Consider the following 15273-nt stretch of genomic DNA (forward strand, 5'->3'; position numbering starts at 1 on the left):
GGCCCCCGGGAGGTACGGGTGGGGTCTCAGGAGTTCAAGAGGCTGCTGCTGCCTGGGCCAACCCTGCAGGCCACTGAGCTGCTTCCACACCTGGCCTGGCCGCCGGCACCAGGCACATGTGGGGAACGGCAGGACGGTTCCACAGCCTCGAGATCTGAAGCAATTTAGGATTCCCCTTTTCCTCCAGTGGAAAAGGAGGGCTGGGACAGGCTGCCCTTCATGAGACGGGTTCTAAGCAATGAGAACTGCACACAGCCTCGGGGTCTCTCGGGTCAGGATCCCCGGGTGGGGCCTAGAGGTCAATGTTTGCACTGCGCGCCCAGGGAATTCTTAGGCAAACCGAAAGTGCAAGCGCCCTAACTGTGCTTATTTTTACTTGGGGTCTGATACCTAAACACCCTGTGTCGTGTATACGTAATATTTATCCACTATGTACACAGAGGCAGCATCACATAACATGGCCAGTGAGTAAGTCACACCTCAGTCTTGCAAATGTGAGGGGACCTGGTGGAGGACAAATCATCACATCCAGTATTAAGGACTGTGCAGTGTATTTTTTTCTTTAAGATTTTATTTATTTATTCACAGAGAGAGGCAGAGACACAGGCAGAGGGAGAAGCAGGCTCCCTGGGGGACTCGATCCCAGGACTGAGATCACACCCTGAGCCGAAGGCAGACGCTCAACCACCGAGCCACCCAGGCGCCCCCAGATTGTGCAGCGTATTATTGTACATCCGCGTTCACCCCTCGCAAACCACTGGCGGTGTGTCGGTGCGCGTGGCAGTAGGTACTCCTCGTACAGCTGCCCTGGAGCTGCTTTGTAAGACCAACTCGTGTGACTTCGCTTTAGCTGCCGAGGTGCCAGCCCAAGGGGTGCCAGCTTCATCTCAGTTCCTGACTTCCGTTCACTTGGGAGTGACACCTCCCGTCATTCCTTGCTCCAAGTCTCTGCTTTTCCGTTCACAGCATGAAAACATATATCTGTTCTTAGCGAGACTTCAGGCGTCAATGAGTTAATTTTTGTCACTGGCACTCTCGCTTGCATAGAAAGCAAATGGCACCCAACAAAGTATTGGGTCTGAATGTCCTCCTCTATGCCTGTATTTGTAATATCTTTCCGTACATGTTGCGAACATTCTCGAATGTGAGAAAGCATACATGGGAGTATACGTAAACTATTCATGTCTCAGGATTCATTCAGGCACCTGCCTTCCTTTTGCTGGCAATGTGTTTAGTCCTGTCCCAGGCATCCCTGTGGACCTGGACTGCCCGGTATACATGACCACTAGCCACACGGGACTATTTAAATTTCAGTTACTAAAAGTTAAATAAAATAAAAAACTCAATTCCTCAGTTGCACTGGCCACGTTTCAAGTGCTCACAAGTAGCTACAGATGGCTGGCGGTGAACGCACACGCAAGAGTGCAGATACAAGGCACTCCCACCATCTCGGGAAGTTCTCTTAGACGGCGCTGCTAGACTCTCCAGACCTCTAGCTAGTCATGCCGGGATGACAGCAAATGCTGAGTAACTCTTTGTTGAATGAACAGGAAAATAATTAGTTCTAACTTGTCTTAATAATTCTTAAATGTGACAGTCGGTGACAGTCAAAACGGAAGACAGAAGCTGCGTTAGCCTAAACCCGTGTTTTGACACAATTGGATTAGCTGGAATTATTCCTCCTTTCTGCCTACTTCCAGTTTCGTTTTTATGGAACACATTACAGATTTTGGATCAACCCTCACCCTATTTATCTGCTAATTTAACTCTAGTCAAATCTGTCATATGTGTTTCTCCAAATAAATTATCTAAACATTATTCCACCCAAACTGGATACTCGCAGTTGAATAGAAGAGGTATGCGTTCAACTTTCCAGGAAATTGATTTTTTTTTAATAGGTTGGGATCAAATCCTAGACAAACTTATTTCTTAGGGCACGAAAGAATTCTCCTTCCTAAGCTTCCTTTCCTTGGGGGGGGGGGGGAATTAAGCAAGTATCCCAGGGAACCATATGAAACTGGAAATTCCAAGGCGAAATCCTCACACCCAAGACAAATTCTGCAAGGAAACCTGAGTTGAAACCGATCCAGCTATTTTTAGGATTACAATAAATAGACCTTCGGCTTCAACCCCACAATTTACTGCCTAGATCCAGAAGACAGGGACACAGAAAGAGTTGGAGATTATAAGCGATGCTCTGCTTATAACCAGGATTGCAGGTTTCATCCCCAAATAAGGGTTCTGGGCTGCAGCCCCTCCAGAGTGAGCCTGCATTTCCACCTCCAAACCCCCAATCCAGTGTTCCCTCCTTCCTGCCTTCCTTGAGAACAGTAGATACTGCTCTCCTAAGTTTGCAAATGTCACTCCACAGTCTCTCCAGGATAGCAAATGAATGCAGCACATTTAACCAAATAAAGTGGAGAACATGCCAGCAATGGAAAGATGGGCTCCTGCAGGTCCCAATTTTCACAGCAGGCGTTTCCGTTAAAACAACAACAACAACAACAAAACACACTTCTCTTGCAGAATCTTTATAAACACGGCTTCAATGATCAAAAATCACTTTTAGACACCTCCCCCCACCCTCGGCAACAAGAAACAGACGGCTTTCTGATGTGCTCAGCAGAGAGAGCACTTCGCAGCTGCGTTCAAAGGGAGAAGCAAAACCAGAAAATGGATTTTCATTGAGTTAAAGTGTCTCGGTGCGGGAGGAGGGGGGAAAAGTGAAGCCTGGTACACACATGTCCTTGAGGACACGTGGGATTCGGTCTGCTTTAGGGTCTAAACGATGTAAGGTGTGTGTGGGGGGGTACTCGCTCCGTGGATACGGGTCTCAGCAGAAGGGAGGCAGCTGCCCACATGAGCCCACACGGGGCTGCAGGCCACCCCGACCTAAAGGTCTCCTTGGGGTCGCGTGCCCTCCGGAGGGCACCTCGCCGGATCCCGGCGGGCCCGTTAGAGACCTAGCCCTCGGCCAGGACCGTTTTCCCAAACCTGCCCCCAGCCCCGCACTCGTTTCATCAGACCCGAGGGAGGAATTAAAGGTGCGGTTGGTCTCTCCCTCCGAAGCCCCGGGGCCCGGGCTCCACTCCTCCCAGCGGGAAGAAAGAGCTCGCCCTGCATCGGTGCATGCATCGGTGCATTCTCCTCGGTCGCCTTTGGGGGGACACGGCCAGGCTGCTCCCCGCCCCATTCCTCCCTCCCGCGCCCGGGCTCGGTGGGCTCCCGCGCAGACAGGCCAGTCCGGCCCCAAACCGGGGAGCGCGACCAGGGCGGGGCCCCGCAGCAGCGCCCCTCGGAGGCCGGGGCAGGAAGCGGCCCGCTTCCCCCCGTTCGGGCCAGAACAATGGCTTTTTGCCCGGAAAGCCAAGTTCGGAGGAGGCCGGGCGCGCCCCGGCGCTCGGAGGGGGCTCCAAGCGGGGCTCGGCGGGCGCCCCCCGTCCCGGGCCCGAGCCCCGCTCCCTCCCCCTCGGGGCGCCCGTTCCCCCCCGCCCGGGACCCGCCGCGCCCCCGACCCGGCCCGGCCCGGCCCCCAGCGCAGGGCGCGAGGCCGAGCCCGCCGCGAACAATGCGCGCCCCGCCCCGCGCCCGCCCCCGCGCGCCCATTGGCCGGAGGCGCCCCGGGAGGCCCGCGGAGGCGGCGCGCGTGCGCGGGGCGGGCCCTGCGCGGGCGGGGGCGGTGCTTTGTGTGCGGCCGGCGGGCGCGCGGCGGCGGCGGTGCGGGGCGCGGGGCGCGGGGCGCGGGGCGCGGGCAGCATGGAGGAGCTGAGCAGCGTGGGCGAGCAGGTCTTCGCCGCCGAGTGCATCCTGAGCAAGCGGCTCCGCAAGGTGCGTGCGGCCCCCGGCCCCGCCCGCGCGCGCCCGCCCGCCCCGGCTCACGCGCCCCTTCTCTCCCGCAGGGCAAGCTGGAGTACCTGGTCAAGTGGCGCGGCTGGTCCTCCAAGTGAGTCCCCGGCCGCGCGGCGCCCGCCTTCCCGCCCGCGCCGGCCGGGCCCGGGACGGGGACGGGGGCGGGGGCGGGGGCGTCCGCGCGCTGGGCGGGAAGTTCGCGGGGTCCCCGCGCGCTGGGCGGGAAGGGGGCGCGCAGCCTGCGCGGGGCCGCCCTTTGTTTACGGGGCGCGCGGACACCCCGGGAGCCCTCGGCCCGGCGCCCCCCGCGGGGCGCGAACCCCCCCCCCCGTCCATATTTCGCCCGCTGTAACCTGAGCTTTCTATTGATGGATGGAAACCCTCCTTTTTTTTTCCCCCCCTTTTAAAGTAAGGAAGGGGACTGGGCATCCCCGGAAGGGGCTCTGTTTACAGCCGCTTCCCCGCCCTCCCCACCCCCCGCTCGGCTGCCTCGGCTTCCCCTCGAGGACCTGGCCCGCGCCCGCCTGGGCGCCAGCACATTGTTCCTCCCCTTCCCCTTCGGGCTGCGCCCCTGCGCCCCTCGGCCTTCCCCTCCTTCCCCTTCCCCTTCCCCTTCCCCTCCGCGCGTCCTGGAGCAGCCTTCCCTTCCTCGCTGGATCCGGGCCAGGCTTTGGGGGCTTCCCTCCCGGCGACTTCCCATTTTATTGGGATTTGTTTTCCTCCCAGGGGGAGACCGTGGAGATTTCCTGAGGCCTTATGTTAATTGAGGGTTGAGGTGGTAGTTTCCCTTGGAGTTGAGGCGCAGGGGCCTTGGCCTTGAGGCTCCCGGGTCTCCAGGAATTCACCCTCCCGCTGTGGGATTTAGGGGAACTGTGCCATACCCCCCCCATGCCCTTGCACCAGTGGGGATCGGAGGGCGCGCTGGGGTGGCCACATGCCCGATGTTGTCCAAAGGGGCCTGTCATTGCCTGGTGTTTCTTGACGCCCTGCTTTTTGCTTTTCCAGACACAACAGCTGGGAGCCAGAGGAAAATATCCTGGACCCAAGGCTGCTCCTGGCCTTCCAGAAGAAGTGAGAAAGTTAACCAGCCCTCGTGGGAAGGGGGAGAATGTTGGGGAGAGCGAGGCCCGTCGCATCGCTGTTCAGGGCCGGGCTGGCCTTCCAGGGCTGGGGCTGGGGTCTGGGCATCCAGGGTGGACTCCGGGGGCTCCTGCGCCATGGCCCTCGGCGGAGGTGAAGCAGGCATCAGGGTCCCGCAGGAGTTCCTTCCGGACGTTCCTTCAGCTCGCCAGCTCCCTGTGTCCGGAGCTAAGAAGCCACTTTCTAGGTCTTTCCGACAGCCAGGTTCGCAAAAATGAACCTTCTCGGTTCCTTCATGAAGAGTTCTAGCTTCTCCTGTTGACCTTTTCTGTTGAGTCATTTGCACTAATAAAAACCAGGATGGCAGGTTCACCGTAAAAATGGTGGCCTGGCCGCCCAGTGCTGCCTGAGGGTGCTGTTGAGCAAGAGAAGGCCCAGAGAGGTTCCTGAAACAGCACAGCAGAAAGCTAAGCCTCTTCTGGTGGGTTCTGTCCTAGGAACAACGCATTTATTTTTCTTGAGGCCGTAAAGCAGGTGGTGCTGAGGGAGCACCCTTGCCGGTCTCAGGGGATAAGTTTGCTTCTGTGATTTTAGATGTCACCTCTAATTTTAGATAAGAGAGTTGGGGAAGCGTGGGGTGGTCTGGCTGACGTCATGGGGAAGAGAAATCAGGGAACGTGGGTGTCTCCCTTCCCCTGTGCACCCAGAAGACACCCCCGCCCCCAGAAACTAGTAGCTGGCAGTCACATGGTTGGTGTGTGAGGGTGACATTTGTAAGTAAGGGCAAGTCTGAGGTTCAAAACCTGCGGGTCAGGTTAATGTGTTGGCAGAGGAGGCCTGTGAGATGTTCCTGCCCCTCTAGGAGACAGGTTGGGGGCTGCTTCGGAAAGCATGAACTGTCTGGTTGTACTAATTGGATTCTTTAAGAGATGGCTTTCCAGGCCTCAGCGGGGTGATGTTTGCCCCTTTTAATTACTGGGAAGCTTCTCCACATCAGCCCCTTCCCCAGGGGTAGCCTGAAATACAAGCTTTCTCTGGGGTGGGGCTGGAGGCAGCTTGCTTGGCTTCATGGCCCTGAGTTCTGGGAGCTGATGAAAGGTGTCCTACCAGAGGTGCAGGTTTTGAGCTGCAGCTACATCGGGACCAGGCACCTCCAAAGACTTCCATCTAGAGCTCAGTCTAGAAATAGGGGTTTTAGAAAAAGGAAGGGGCGGGGAAGATGAGGGCGCCAGGGGTACTGGCTCTGAGAAGCCAGCCCAGAGTGCAAGACGGGACCAGAGCCTTGGGTTCCCTTGACCCGGGTTCATGGACTGGTGAGGATTTTGTGCACCCTGGAGAGGCAGAGGCTGGGGCCAGTGGTCCTTGTCTCCCGGCCCAGGACTCTTGTTTGGAGCAGTGGGCTTGGACCGTGTGACCACAAAGGCTCCTTCTAGTGGGCTACACCCTAGAAGTTCCACAAAACATTCTACCTGTGGAAAGCAGCCAGGATTAGCACAGGGCTGTCTGGAAAGGAATCTGAGAAAACCGGAGAATTGCTCCTTTCACAGCCTTGCTGGAATTTCTTTCACTTGTTTTTATGCAAATGCAAATGAAACAGGTTTTTAAAAAAAAAAAAAAGTATTAGAAAGAAGAGGGTCTGGATGTCTGCTTTGTGTATGGTAACCATGGGATGGGTTTTTGCAGTGGAACTGATCGGAAGCTAGGGCAGGCCCGGCGTGTTGGGTGTCTGAGGCCCTGGGGGTCGTGTGGTGGGAAAGGGTGTGCGCACTGGGCTTCTCCCACCCTGATTGGTGATCGTCTTAAGGGAACACGAGAAGGAGGTGCAGAACCGGAAGAGAGGCAAGCGGCCCAGGGGCAGGCCAAGGAAGCACACGGTGATGTCCTGCAGCCGGCACTCCAAGCTCAAGGTGGGTGGCTGCTGGCCCGACTGGGCTGCTTTCATCGTGCAGCGTGCAGAGTGGAAGGCGGCAGGCAGCAAGAGGGTTGAGGGCTTTGGGGAACGGGGATCAGGCTGGCTCTTCCACGGAAGGTCTGTCCTTGCTCAGAAGACCCTGGCCTTCCGCCTCTTCCTTGCTTGTGGCTCTAAGCCTCTGCCAGCAGAGGGCCACAGCAGGCCCCAGCTCCCCCTCACACCCTCCCCCTGCCACCAGGAGGGTCCTGCTGTGGCCCATGCCCTTGAGAGCTGGTTTCTTATTCACTTGGCGTCCCTCCTGCACTCCTGTCTGGTGGACAGCAGGGTCAGACTTGGCTGCCGACTGCTTCCTCACTGTTGGTGGCTCACGGGAACAGAAAGGAACAGGAAGCGTGCACACAGTAGGTGCTCACAGGGACACACACTTGGGGGCCGGGTCATGGCCTCAGTCTGGGATGTGTCTTGGATTCCTCTCTGGAAGGCACTGCCCCAGGATTGTGAACCCACACGTGGTGGCCAAGAGTTCAGTCTCTTACAAAAACCGCTCTTCTGGAAGCTCTTAAAGTCTTGCCTTCAGGCTTGTTGGCTGGTCCACACTGGCCTGCTCTTCACAATCTTCCTTTTGAGCAGGACAGTGGGAACGGGGGTCAGGGGAGTGGGTTCCTGTGTACTCGGGCTCTCCTCCCCGGGGGTGACCAGTGGGGACCACAGAAGTGGCATCAAGGCGGTGGGCCTGGCTGGGCAAGGAGGCCCGGAGGCCTCAGGTATGATTGGATTGTCCCTCACATCAGGGAGCCCACACCGCCTCCATCACCCTAAAGTGTGCCTTTGGAAATGATGGCCCAGGGAGAAACGGGAGGGTGCACTTAACCTGCTTTTGGGGGGACGCCCAGAAGGCAGGAGGGCAGCAGTTTGTTTTCCTGTGTGCCGGAACGTTCTGAAGGTCAGAACCTTCAGAAGTGAGAGGACCGAAGCAGGATGTGCACTTGGCTTTAGGTTAACAAGCGATTACGCATGAAGCATCGTAAGCTTTGCGCTTCCCTTTCCGAGTCACCTGCTGAGGAGCCTGGAGCCAAATTCATGTCCCCCTTTGAGGCCGTAGTATCCAGGACGTGACCGTGCATGCTCTTCGTTTCGTTGCTCTGCTCTGATTTCACAAAGCACCTGTTCTTTGTTCTGCTTTTAACTGCATTTCAAGGACTCTCATAAGGACTTTTTACGTCTCTTCTGGAACAAGGGGGTGAGAAATCGCTCCCTCCTGGCTGTCTTTCTAGTGTGGCAGCCACCAGAGGTTTCAGCTTTGAGGGGTCCGGTGCCCCGTGGACCGCGGAGACCCGGCCTTAGAGACAGTGACACCCTCTGTGCTCTTTCTCTGCAGGAACCCGACGCTCCCTCCAAATCCAGCAGCTCCTCCTCTTCCTCCACGTCTTCTTCCACTTCCTCAGATGAAGAGGACGACAGTGATTTAGATGCCAAGAGGGGTCCCCGGGGCCGCGAGACCCACCCAGTGCCTCAGAAGAAGGCCCAGATCTTGGTGGCCAAACCGGAATTGAAGGACCCCATCCGGAAAAAGCGAGGCCGCAAGCCCCTGCCCCCAGAGCAGAAGGCGGCCCGGAGACCCGTGAGCCTGGCCAAGGTGCTGAAGACTGCCCGGAAGGACCTGGGGGCGCCGGCCAGCAAGCTGCCCCCACCGCTCAGCGCCCCCGTGGCAGGCCTGGCAGCCCTGAAGGCCCACGCCAAGGAGGCGTGCAGTGGCCCCGGTGCCATGGCCACCCCGGAGAACCTGGCCAGCCTGATGAAGGGCATGGCCGGCAGCCCCAGCCGGGGCGGCATCAGCTGGCAGAGCTCCATCGTGCACTACATGAACCGAATGAGCCAGAGCCAGGCCCAGGCTGCCAGCAGACTGGCGCTCAAGGCCCAGACCGCCGGCAAGTGCGGCCTCGGGCTGGACCTCAAGGTGAGGACGCAGAAGGGGGAGCTGGGGTTAAGCTCCCCAGGAAGCAAAGTCCCAAAGGCCCCCAGCAGTGGGGCTGTGGAGCAGAAAGTGGGAGGCGCAGGGGGGCCCCCCTACATCCACAGTATCAGCAAGGGCCCTGCTGGGTGCCTGGGCCCCCAGCCTGCACCCACCCAGGAGCTGAGCCTCCAGGTCTTGGACTTACAGAGTGTCAAGAACGGCACAGCTGGGGTGGGCATGGTTGCCCGCCATGCCACGGCCAGCAAGGGTGTCCCTGCCACCAACCCAACCACCGGGAAGAGCGCTGGGGGTGGCCTCGCCGGGGGGAGTGGGGCCACCGTGCCCTCCGACACTAGCAAGAGTGAGAAGCTGGCTTCCCGGGTGGCAGCTCTGCCCACTTCTGCAGGCAAGAGGGACTGTATGAAGGGCAGCGCGGCCCCCAGCAGTCAGGAGGGCCATACAGCCCCCGGCGACGCCCGCAAGTTGGCCTTGCCTTCAGAGCTGAGCGCTGGCGAGGAGAGTAGCTCCGACTCAGACCCCGGCTCCGCCTCGCCACCCGGCGCCAGACAAAACCCATCAGTGTCGGTTCAGACCAGCCAGGACTGGAAGCCCACCCGCAGCCTCATTGAGCACGTCTTCGTCACCGACGTCACTGCCAACCTCATCACGGTCACGGTGAAGGAGTCCCCTACCAGTGTGGGCTTCTTCAACCTGAGACATTACTGACACCCTGTGGCCACCCGGCTGCCTGGCTCTGGCCTCTGGCTTTGCTTTGATAACTGCCCTGCACCCCAGGCCCTTTCCAGGGGCCGGGTGGCATCCAAGGGCAGGCTCGGAGGGGACTTGCCCTGGCCCTGCCTGTGATTTCAGGTGGGACAGTACCTTGATGCCTTGCCGAGGCCTGGCCTTGCCCTCGTTCCTACCTCTGGGCCTTTGCTTCACTTCCCACATGCCTCAGGAAGTCCTCCTCCTGTGTCTCTGGCCTGAAGTTCCTCAAGGCCGTCAGGTTTGCTGTTTGATCCGCCCTGCCTGCCCTGCAGCGACAGGGTGGTGGTCAGCTCTGCTCTGGATTTCCAGGGGGCACGGCTCGTAGAGGAGGGATCCAGGCTGGTAGTCCCTGCCCAGCAGTGGGATGGGGGCAGGGCAAGGCCTTGACCTCTCTAGGGCTCAAGTTAGGTTTTTACAAGAGGGCCTGGGGTGGGGGGCAAGTAAGGGGCCTCGCCAGTCAGAGCTCCCCTTTAGGACAGTGCCCGACGGCTGAGGACTGGGGGCCTGGATGGAGGAGGACCGGTGCTGGCTGGTGGGGTGCTCAGTGCCCTGTAACCCTGGTTCCGGTTAACAACTGCAGCGCCCCTGGGGTTGCCCTGGGAGTCACAGACTGGGAAGGGCTGGTCCCAGAGCTGTTTCACCTGGAGCCTCCACGTTTGGGGGGGGGAGAGGGGGCAGAAGCAGAAGGGGTCACTGTCCCTGCCCTCCTTTCTACTTTTTTTTTTTTTTTTTTTGCTGTTCTGTGCAAGGACAGCTGTGGCCCCACACATGGCCCCAAGAGCCCCTGGTAGGTGGGGGTGTGCAGGCAATTGCTGGAGTAGATCCACCCTCCCAGGGCCTGCTGGCTTCCAGCCGTCGTGTGGGTGTTCGGTGCTGCTCCCACCCATGCCCACCTCTGCCCAGGATGGGCACTGCCTCTCCCTGACAATCCCTCCCACCTTTGGGGGTTCTGAGGGCCCCAGAAAGGCCAAATCTACCAGCCCAACTACCCCCCACCCCCACCCCGGCTGTCTGGGAGCTGCCTTGTATGGCTTGGGGCAGGAAGGTGGGTCAGGGAGCCCGGTCACCAGGTCTTTGTGATGCCAAAAGAAAAGTGGAGGTGGGGTTGTCTTCTGCCTCAGCTCTTGGTGGAAGCCAGCCAGCAGGTGTGGCCGCTCCCTTGGTCCTGTTGCCTTGATGGCAGGGGAGCCCAGGCTTACTGAGGGGTGGGCCTGCCAGACCTCCAGCCCCCTAGCCCCTCATCCTCCTCGCCAAATAGAAAGAGATGGCTTTTGTACGTCTGAATCCATTTCAACAGCGTGCCTTTGGGGACAGATACGTGTCCAGGACCTTGTCAGGGGTTCTCCAGGTGCAGCTTCTCCGTCTCCTGCGTGGTGGCTACACGGGGCAGCAGCCGGAGGGTGCCCATCTTGGCATACCTGAGGGCTGAGAGTCCAGACAACCAGGCTCAAACTGGAATGTGGGCAGTAAAGGGGAGAACTGCCCCAGGAGGCGGGAAGAGCTGGCAGGTGACTGCACAGTCTGGAAGAAGGCGCCCAGCACACTGGGCCACAGACACCGGCTCCCCGTCCAGCTCTAGACACCCAGATGCACCCTGGCAGTGGAGATGGGGGCTCCTGTGGCTGCCCCCACCAGGCAGCCAGGTTTTGCAACTCCCCTTCTGTCTTAGGCTGCAGAGCCAGGCCCACAGCAGCTTCCGGAGCCCTGCGGGCTAAGCCTGGGTTCCTGCGGGCCTCTGGACACACGTGTGTCCGCGCTCACCTGCCGCCCTCAGCAGCCGGGTCTCCGAACCCCCACGCGGTGCCTTTCTGTTTACCAGCTCTTTCAATCCCAAAGTTGAATCTGCAAACACCTTACTCCAGCCACTTTGCCTTCTCGCTGTGTTGTGGTTTCTTTGGTGCTTGGGACTCCATGTGGCTTCTGTTTAAAAGGGTGTGTGTGAGCGTGTGTGTGTGTGTGACTGTCTTTGCTGAAGAGTTGAATGTCATGTTTACCAATAAAAGTAGTACTTTTTTTATTTGCTGCTATGTGTGCGCGCGCGCGCATGTGTGTGTGTGTGTGTGTGGCGCTGGGCATCAGCCACATCGGAGACCCCTGTGTGTGTGTGTGTGTGTGTGTGTGTGTGTGTGTGTGGCGCTGGGCATCAGCCACATCGGAGACCCCTGGTCTGTTCTGCAGGGTTACCCACATGGACTGCATCACGGTGTATACTGAATGGGTGTGTGAATCCTGTCGTGTCTTTGTTTGCTTGCAACGGATAGGAAGAAGTGGCCAGCCAGTCCGTCCTTTTCTTAAGAGGGTTGGACATATTTTTATATATATTTTTTGGTACCAAAAAGAGTGTACCTTGATCTGGTTACGCTCAAAATTTTGACCTGACTAAGAAGGCTCTGGGCCTGGAGGTTACACGAGGGGGGGATGGGGAGGAGAAACGGGGAGGACCAGAGCTTTGGACCAGTGCCAATGGCTGGCTTGATTTGTGTTTTTTAATTAAAAAAAAAAAATCATTCATGTATGCCACTTCTAATTGCTTTAAACTATGGCTGTTTGTTTGCTTTTTTAAAAGAGAGGGAACAAAAGTGAAGATGTTATTGCCCCGGGAAGCCTGAGATCTTTGTTGAAGCAGGGCTGCCGCCCAGCCCCCATATTCAATCAGGACCTGCCAGTTGGAGAAAATGCTTCCCCCAGGAAGCCCGCCATGGTTGGGGGGAGGGGTGGGAGGAGGGGCGAGGTAGTGCCTAGATGACCAGATTTTTGCTCAGTACATCTTAAGATTCTGTTGTTTTTCTAGTATTTTTGGAAAACTAACACTAGGCCTAGGTTGCAGGTTTTGGGGGGTTTTTTTTGTTGTTGTTCTTTTGACGTTAATTTATTTTGCAGGGGAACGACCTTAGAGTGAGCGGTGTCAGGTTTTTGTCTTTGTTAACTTTTAGTATATCAATAAATCTTTTCTTTAACTTGTCAGCCTGGTGTACGTGATGCTTGATGCCCGGAAACAATAGTCTCTTCGGTTGCCCTTTCCTGAGGCGAAGTACTCTGGATGTGGCCTAAAGCATAGAACATCCAAGGCTTCTGGAAGCGGTTAGCCCCTCTCCCAGAGTGCGAGCAAGCACGGAAAAGGTGTTTTTTTCTAAACAAAGGTGGGGTTGGTTACAGCTGTGAACCCCTGCACCAGCATTCATAAAGGGTGATTTGGCTGTGTCTGGAGGTGGTTTTGGGGGGCAGGGGTAAGTGTTGCTGCTCCTGGCATCTAGTGAGCAGAGGCCAGGGAGGCTGCACGACATAAACTCACTCAGACGTTTCCCAGAAGGCAATACTTTAACCCCAAAGACACCGCTTGAAAGCTGCAAGATTCCAGGGGAGTCACTCTGGCGCTCCAGGGGTTTGGAGTCCCTGGTGCTACTGTACTAAGAGCTCACAATAAGGAGATGATTCGCTTCTTATAGAACCTTCTGCGGGCCTTCAAGGTTTGCATCACTCTCAGCCTGAATTTGTTCATAGATTTGAGCCTCCAGGGAGAACCAAGTTCCCTTTGAAGTGAAGACAGAAGTTGGACCTCGAAGTTGAAAGGCTAGTTTGGGGCGAAGGCCTGAAATGTTTTCCTGCAGGGGGAGGAATAGAAATAGAACCCACTCTGCAGAGAAGGCCTGAGAATTTGAAGCGCAACCCTTGCGGGGCAAGGCCAAAGCCCTGCTTTCTTTGTCGCCCCTGCGGAGGCTGGAGCGATTTTGTTTTGGAGAAGGTGGGCATCGGTCCTCTGGCTTTGGAGAGCTGCGAAAGGGGGTGAGGGTGGCGGGGAAGGAGTAGTTGCGGGCAGCCGGGGTTGGGCTCTCATGGGAGCCCCAGCCAGGCGGGTGCGGGGGCCCTGACCCACGCCGGCCTTTGTTCGTTTCTGCGCAGAGGGTCTGATGGCCTAATCCACCGCCTTCCCAGAGGAATGGGCTGGGCTGCCAAGGGCCCGACCCGGCCTGCGGCCTTCCTGGACTGGGCCCAGCCGCAGGGCGCCCGGCGGGATGGGCCAGCAGGCTCTGAGGATCCCGGCGCTGACCAGCCCCTCCTCCCCGCGGGGAGGGCGCAGACGGGGGCCACCGTGGCCCGCTGCAGCGTGCCCTTGGCGAGGGAGCTGCGGCCCTCCCGGCGCCCCCGCGAGCCCCAGAGAGGCACCGGCCGCGAGCCTAAGGCGAATCTTAAGGCCCGGAGTGGGTGGGCGCGGGGAGGGGTGAGGCCGTGGCCTCTAGAGGGCGCGCGCGACCCGCAGACTCGGAGCCTCCGGCTCTTGGGACGCGCGGGGGCGCGTTCCCCGCCGCCGGCTTGGAGCTGCCCCGGGAACCGAGCTGCGCGACCCCTTCCCCGCCGGCGCCCAGGTGCCCCCAGCGGCCTCCATTCGGGAAGAAAGCCCCGGCCCGAACCCCAAGCCACAGCCTCCTCTCCCGGGTGCAGGCCCCCAAGGCTGGACGCTGGGGAGCGCCGCCCAGCACTGAGCAGCCCCCATCTCAGACCAGCTGGATCCAAGGCCCCCTCTGGGCCTGGAGGACGTCAGAGCGTGACCCCCAAGGCGCTGGGTGCCGGCCTCCCGGAGGCGGGTCTGCGGTGCAGGCACAGGCCTCGCCTGGGTCCGGCGCGCTGTAAGCATCAAAGGGACAGGAAGATGGATTCGATCTGCCGCGCTCCGGGGAGCCATCCAGGTTCCAGTGCTGCCCGCGGCGGTGCTGTAGGGCCGCAGGGGGGACGACCCAGGGTGGGGCGACACCGCGGGCCGGGCCTCCGCACCTGGCAGCTCTTGGCCAACCTGCCCGGGAACGGAAGCCACGCCAGGAGCTCCCGGCCATTGCCGAGGTGGACGGTGGCCAGCCAGCCGGGAAAGGGGGACCGGGTCGGCGCCCTCGCATCCTCCTAAACACCAGTGCACGCCAGTGCCCAATACCCAGGAGAGGTGGTTGGAGGGAGTCCCCGACCGGGCAGCGGGGCCTCGGCTCAGGGGCTGGCTGCCGGTGGCGCCCCTGGCCGGGCCACCCTACTCCCTCCCCGCCCCGACTGCACAGGCCCTTCGAGTCCAAAGGGCACCCAGCGCCCCGTGACCCGCTGCCCTGGGCCCGCGCCGCTGGCTCCCTCCCCCTGGTCCTCCCACTCAGCTCTCCGAAACTGGGGAAAGAGGCGCGGGGAGCACCGCCAAGGGCGGGTCCGCAACCGGCTGGCGGAAGACAGGAGATGCGCGGGCGAAGCGTCCCCACGCCCTCCCTTCGTGCCAGGCCGTGCGCCCAGGTCGGGGCTTCTCTGCGGCGAGGGCTGCGCGGGGTTATGGGGATGGGATGGGATGGGATGGGATGGGATGGGATGGGATGGGATGGGATGGGATGGGATGGGATGGGATGGGATGGGATGGGATGGGATGGGACAGACGCCGTGGGCGCCCTGGGCTTCCGAGGACCGCCCCCGTGCCGCCCCACGCCCGCGCCCCGCACAGCCGACGGCCGGGAAGGGCCGAGAGCCCCCATCCCCACCCTGAGCCCTGCTCCGCCCCCCCCCCGACCGCGCCTCGCCCGGCGTTGGGGCTTCACCACCCCAAGAGGAGCGGGGACGGAGAGGCTGGCGGGGGGCGGGGGGCGCGGGGCTGCGCCGGCAGCGCCAGGTTCACTAATCACATCAGCGTGCTCTGCGCCGGCTCCGAGCAGCCAGTTGCCTAGCAATACCCGCGAATTCAATTCCTCAA

General features: G+C 59.6%; 1 protein-coding gene across 1 annotated transcript; it reads left to right on the forward strand.

Moving 5' to 3' along the window:
• Positions 1–3706: 3706 nt before the first annotated feature.
• On the forward strand, positions 3707–12527 carry CBX2 (chromobox 2). The gene is made up of 5 exons (XM_072781891.1): positions 3707–3828; positions 3900–3943; positions 4855–4920; positions 6734–6836; positions 8220–12527. The coding sequence occupies exons 1-5, from the start codon at positions 3757–3759 to the stop codon at positions 9519–9521; spliced, it is 1587 nt and encodes a 528-aa protein (XP_072637992.1). The 5' UTR covers positions 3707–3756; the 3' UTR covers positions 9522–12527.
• The last annotated feature ends 2746 nt before the right edge of the window (positions 12528–15273 follow it).

The sequence above is a fragment of the Canis lupus genome, chromosome 16, assembly GCF_048164855.1.
Source record: "Canis lupus baileyi chromosome 16, mCanLup2.hap1, whole genome shotgun sequence".
In the NCBI taxonomy this organism is placed as follows: Eukaryota; Metazoa; Chordata; class Mammalia; order Carnivora; family Canidae; genus Canis; species Canis lupus.

What these genes read in the sequence shown, in the direction of transcription:
- CBX2 (XM_072781891.1), top strand. Translation starts at nt 3,757, where the DNA reads ATGGAGGAGCTGAGCAGCGTGGGCGAGCAGGTCTTCGCCGCCGAGTGC. An exon ending in TGGCGCGGCTGGTCCTCCAA is followed by an intron (nt 3,944 to 4,854) that starts GTGAGTCCCCGG and finishes TTGCTTTTCCAG; the next exon opens with ACACAACAGCTGGGAGCCAG. An exon ending in CTCCTGGCCTTCCAGAAGAA is followed by an intron (nt 4,921 to 6,733) that starts GTGAGAAAGTTA and finishes GATCGTCTTAAG; the next exon opens with GGAACACGAGAAGGAGGTGC.